The sequence below is a fragment of the Anastrepha ludens genome, chromosome X (assembly GCF_028408465.1).
Source record: "Anastrepha ludens isolate Willacy chromosome X, idAnaLude1.1, whole genome shotgun sequence".
NCBI lineage: Eukaryota > Metazoa > Arthropoda > Insecta > Diptera > Tephritidae > Anastrepha > Anastrepha ludens.
The window spans coordinates 37572204-37578546 of NC_071503.1; the positions used below are offsets into that span (position 1 = coordinate 37572204).

General features: G+C 32.4%; 1 protein-coding gene across 1 annotated transcript; it reads left to right on the forward strand.

Moving 5' to 3' along the window:
* The first annotated feature begins 1122 nt into the window (after nt 1-1122).
* On the forward strand, nt 1123-3015 carry LOC128869367 (tigger transposable element-derived protein 4-like). Its single transcript, XM_054111908.1, has 2 exons — nt 1123-2638; nt 2696-3015. The coding sequence occupies exons 1-2, from the start codon at nt 1360-1362 to the stop codon at nt 2920-2922; spliced, it is 1506 nt and encodes a 501-aa protein (XP_053967883.1). The 5' UTR covers nt 1123-1359; the 3' UTR covers nt 2923-3015.
* Nucleotides 3016-6343: the final 3328 nt, after the last annotated feature.

A 6343-nucleotide genomic window follows, 5' to 3' on the forward strand; every position in this document is an offset into this window, starting at 1 on the left:
CATATGTATATAATTTTGGATGATTTGGAAAATTCAAATATATAGGCCATATCAAAATGCTACCTAACATTCTTTGCTTCTAATCACCAACAAATTCTTATCGACTGCTGCTAAATTTACAGAATTCAGCCCCTTACTGTTAACTTTGGTGTTAAATATAGAGAAGTCTCACGAGCTACGAATGGTGTGAATTGTCAAAAATGAAGTCTAACCGCGGCCGGGGTTTAACAGAGCTGATTGCAGTGAATTCTCTCTTCCTATATTGGCTCTACACACAGAGAACGGTCTCTGTATATCATAACGTTCTCTGCTTTTGCTTCTGTAGAAAATCAAATTGACGATTAGCCGACGGCATTTTGCAAAGAATTTGCTTGTTCATTTCTACATATGTATGTTCCCTTGATGAATGAAAATTTATTCAACTAAATGATTATTGATGAATAATTTGAATATTTATTATATGCGCCAACATTTCAAATCAAAGTAACTTTAATATTTTGATTTAATTTAAAAAAATGCACTATAAAACGACCTCTCACATCTTGGTATGTGCATTTTAGTAAATTGAAAACTATACAAATTTGATGAAAATTTTTATATACAAGTGCTTTGGTATTTTGACATATGTATGTAAATATATGTATATCAATATATACATACATATGTATATGTATTATGTTAGCTATGTTTGTGCAAAAGTTCAATTGGATCTTCAATTCTTATAGTGTTACATATGTATGTATATATCATATTTACATTTGAATATGCATTCATTTGTTCCTTTGCAAACGAAATTTTTTTCAATTTAGATTTATTACTTGGAATAATATATGTATGCATTTTATAGATAGTATACAACTTTGAAATTTAAAATAAATAAAAGAAAACTTCAAAGAAACGTATGTATTTGCATATACATATATATTTGTTATTTTTGGACAAAAAGAAATTGGGCATTGTTATACATATACAGTCGAACTTCTCTACAGTGAACTTCCATATAATGAAGCTCTCCTTATAATGAACTGGTTTCGAAGACACTGCTTTTTCGTTCTACTTTCGGTGTATTTTTGTCTCCTTATAATGAATTTCTATATAGTGAAGTTGTCTATATAATGAACAAATTTTACAGCTGGAAATTCAAGCGTCCTAAGTTTTTGTCTCCATACAGTGAATTTTTTCAAAAGTTTTCTGTTGCAAAAAATTACAGTTAGATGTGGACAAACTGTAATGAGGGGAATCCCAAAATTAAAACAGAAAGAGCTGAGCTATTACAGTTTTATTCAGTGATTGAAGTTAAAATGACGCATCGAAGCAGCATTTCGGTTGAAAAAAAGGTATTAATGATTAACAAAGTTAATGAAGGAAAGAAAAAAAAAAGATATTCCCAATGAATTCGGAGCTCTTCCCTGCACTTTATCAAATATTTTAAAAAATAAGGAAGTGATTTTAAAAAATGCGGAGGATTTGGCAGTAAATACCAAACGCAAAAGACTTCGACCTTGTCATTTTGAGGATGTTGACGAAGCAATGCTGAAATGGTTACTCGTTGCACGTGGTAAGAATCTCCCTTTATCTGGACCATTATTGAAGCAAAAGGCCAAAGATTTTGCGGAAGCACTAGGACACCACGAATTTGCGGCAAGTACAGGTTGGTTAGACAAGTTCAAAATTCGGCATGGCGTTATTCAAAAGATATTATGTGGGGAAAGTGCTGACGCCAACATAGAAAACCGTGATGAATGGGTAACGAACGCCTTACCGAAATTAATTGAAAATTACAACATTAACGACATTTTTAATGCCGACGAGACTGCTTTGTTTTTCAAATGCTTGCCAACTAAAACACTGGCATTCAAAAATGAAAAATGCTTTGGTGGGAAGCAAAGCAAGGAGAGAATAACTGTCCTGGTGGGAAGCAATATGACTGGATCAGTAAAGCTAAAATTGCTGGTAATCGGAAAGGCCAAAAATCCGAGGTGCTTCAAGGGAATAAAATCTTTAGGTGTCGATTATGAGTTTAACAAAAAAGCATGGATGACCAGTGAGATTTTTACGAAATGGATTGTAAAACTCGACAAAAAATTTTGTGATCAAAACAGAAAGGTTTTGGTTTTTGTTGATAACTGTACTGCCCACCCTAAAGATGTAAGAGACAAGTTGAGAAACATTCATCTCGCTTATTTTCCTCCCAACATGACTTCGTTACTTCAACCAATGGACCAAGGCATTATCTACAACATGAAACAACATTACAGAAAACGAATTTTAACGAATATATTGACTCAAGTGGATGGGGGAAATTCTGTTATGGCCATAGACTTGCTGCAAGCAGTTCGAAATCTTAGCAATGTATGGAATGTCTATGTTAAACCAGAAACAATTGCCAACTGTTTTAAAAAGGCTGGATTTTCAAAAGATGCCATGCAGATTACATTTGAGCATTGGGATGAAGAGGACCTTCTTTCAATATCAGATTTGGCTGCTTTACAGTCTTCATTTAAAAAAGTAGCAAATATCGAAGCATCGTTTGATGACTACGTAAATGTTGATAATGGTGTGCAGACTTGGGACAACCCATCCGAAGAAGATATTCTCAGCAGCATTTTTGAAAGTCGCGGAGTTCCAGCTGAACCTGGTAAGCATTTATCTTTTTATAGTCAAACAAAAATTTAATATGTAAATATTATTTCAGATAACGATGAACACGATTTGACCGTTGAAGAATTGGCAGAAACTGAGGAGGCATTACCTACGTTGATACAAGCTGCTTCATCCATTAGCGTAATTAGAACCTTTGTGGAAATGAGGAGTGACGTGCCGATTAATGTTTTCAACTCTCTACATGATTTGGAAGCTTTTATTGAAAATGAAAAATGGAAGATTGTAATTCAAACCAAACTCACTGATTATTTTAAATAAAATTACATAAAAAATCAATGTTTCTTTATAATGAAGTTTCTATATAGTGAAGTGATTTTCAGGTCCCGTGCGAATTCACTATATGGAAGTTCGACTGTATTTGTTTGAAATAAAATTGACCGACAGCATTTTGCAAGGCATTTGAGGCATTACGTTTTTATTTCTGTTCTGTAATTTTTCATCCATGGTTTGTATACAAGTTTTGATATTCAAAATAAATAAAAGAATAATTTTAACAAACCCAAGATATCCTCCATATTTACATATTTTATAGGATAAAAAAGCATATTCGTATGTTACCGTAAGTATGTATATTTGGATTAGTAACAAAATCTGTTTAAACTGTTTCTTACTACAAACATATGTATGTACATGTATGCATACACATGTAAGAAACAATTAAGCAAAAGTTCAATGTACTGAAGCAACCATGACCTACCTCACGTATTGGCATATTGATGCCCTATTGTATGTATGTCCGTACATACATATACATACATTCTCGACTCCCAGCAAAACTATGCATATTAGTATATACATACATATGTATGTATGTACATACAACAGCACACACAAAGCACTGGCTTTATGCCTCTGCACGCGTATGTTTCCAAAGCTAAAATTATAAGCCGAGCGACTGCAAGAACAAAATACATTCATAGGCGCAGTCGCAGCGGTCAGATTTTTTTAGTCGCAACGACGCTGAAAAATCCAAAATATTCTATAACACTAAGTTCGAGCTCATATGCTCATATGCCCATATGCCAATTTTCTCGCCAATTCGAAAATAGTCATATTGTAATATTTCGCGTTGAATTATTTGCCAATATTTGGTAAATCTTCAATTTTTGTGAAGTCGAGTGGCCGCGGCTCCGTACATACATATGTATGCATCAATATATGTATGTAAATATGTGTTCTAAATTCTCGACAGCAATAGCAAATCGAAATATTTTTTCTGTCGCAAGTGCTCGCAGACTCATATGTATGTATAGCTATGGAAGTTTGTATGCATGTATTTATGTATATGCGTGTTTGCTTTTGCACGTCCATATGGACGATTTTTCATATGCAGATATTCATTTGATTTTGCTGAACGAATATATTGCTTTTGTAGGGAAATCCTGTCGAATTAAATTATTGGTATATGTTCATTTAAGTTCTTTTTACCAAATAAATATTATTATCCTTAAGAAAATTTAAACACTAGTTTTTTTAATCTCTATTTTTTATTTTTACCAACAAGTAAGTTAACTACTCATATATGGTATATATATATTACAATACTATAAATAATAGGTATTTTTTGTACATTTCCTGAAATGAAAAAAAATTTAAACTTGTGAAAGCACGAATTACGAAATTGTTCTTATATTATAACAATTGCTTGGATAAATAAGAGCCTCCGTCAATTTTGGGCAAATTTTAAAATTGGAATTCTTCTGATCAATATCAAATAATTTGCTAATGACCTTAAAGCTTGCAGTGGCCATGGGCGATTGGAATATTTTTTTTTCGTAAATACATTACGGATGGACTTTATGAGATGGCAATAGTCAAACATGCAAAAATTGGATATTTATGCATGACAACGATCCCAAACATACTGCGGGAGTGGTCAAAAACTGGCTTTCGCAGGAAAATATTACCCAGCTCGATTGGCCAGCACAAAGTCCGGATTTAAATCCAATCGAAAACTTGTGGAATGATGTGAAGACGATGGCTGGACAAAAAAAATTAAAAAATATCAATGAACTTTGGGAAGGTGTACAGGAAGCATGGAACTCTATTCCTTTGGACAGGTGCCAAGAGTTAATAGAGAGTTTACCACGCAGGTGTGAAGGAGTTATACAGAATAACGGCTATTCTACCAAATATTGATATGGTAAATAATAATAGTCAACAATCTTTTCTCATTTCTTACAAATATTTCAGATTTTTTACAGAAATCAAAACTGCGCTAAGTCTTTGTCCAAATCCCACTATGACCAAATAAGAATTACTTCTATTTTATCATATTTTTTCTAGGGTAAACTGTCTACTTTAAGTTATTTTGTCTTATAATAAAGTGTTAAATATATTTAGTTAAAAAAACTGGATTTATTTTGGTTTCATATCATTTAATCGAGCATTATATTGAACTCTTTTTAAGTTTTTACAAAATTTAGATTAAGGTATATTCAGTATAATCATATACATACTATATAAAACTAGAACCCGCACCCTCCGGAGATTTATAGTTTTCAAGTAATTTATTGCTAAAATTGTGTAATTTAGCGAAAGGATATTGTTGTTTTGAATACAAGTATAAAAACCAGTAAAAATACGTTTGTGACCATATATTTTATGAATTGAAGTGAAATTTAGAACAAAATACATATATGTATGTATTATATTTTACCAATTTATAAGTGTATTGTATTATAATGCGTGTAAATATTGAAAGTTATAAAAGTTGTTCATGAGCCACTCCCTAACATCTCAACCAAGTTTCATTAAATAAATCATTATACTTGGCCTAAAATTGCCCATACGGCATTATCCTAAACCCGATCTTTTAAATTCAAAAGTTTTTTATAAATATGTAAATAAAATAATGAGAAAGTGCGCATTCTAAATAAATAAATCCCTTCTCTGCTTTCTATTTCATGCATGCATATCAAAATCAAATATAATGCAATCATACATTTTTTCCAATATTTGGCGCAATTTTCATATATATATGTAGGTAAACCTAATATAGATATGTCCTTTGCTAATATATGTATATAAACATGCATACATAAAATTTCGCGCAATTTTCATAACTTAATTACATACATATGTCCTATGCTAATATATGTATATAAACATGCATACATAAAATTACGCGCAATTTTCATAAAAAAATCAAAAAGAACAAATCATATGGACATATCAAATGAACAAATCTGTTCTGTACGCAAGCAAATGTAAGCTAATGTAAATTACATTTTTTTACATTTGCGTATCACTCTCTCCCTCTCATTTCTCTCCGGCAGCCATATTAATTAATTTCCTACTGTTAACTTGTGCTGATTTCATTTTCCTACCCGTATTTTGTTAGGAGGAACGGGCCGGGACTGCGCCTTCTCTATGAATTTACGTTCTCTGTAACCACGTTACAAAAATCCACGTGCCTAACGAAGGGTTAACGTTCTCTGTATTTTGTTAGGAGGAACGGGCCGGGACTGCACCTTCTCTATGAATTTACGTTCTCTGCATACTTTACACCAGAGAACGCTCGCAACAAAGAAGCTAACGAAATTCGCAATGGAAACGAAACAGTGGGAGAAGTTTGTATAGCTGAAATTGAACCAACAGATTTAGAAGAAGCTTTGAACAGAGAACGTTAATGTATAGAGAAGTCTCAATGACAGGAACGTATGGAATTTTCAGGGGT

Coding starts and splice junctions, on each gene's coding strand:
- LOC128869367 (XM_054111908.1), top strand. CDS start 1,360: ATGAAGGAAAGAAAAAAAAAAGATATTCCCAATGAATTCGGAGCTCTT. Junction 2,639..2,695: donor CGGAGTTCCAGCTGAACCTG/GTAAGCATTTAT, acceptor ATATTATTTCAG/ATAACGATGAACACGATTTG.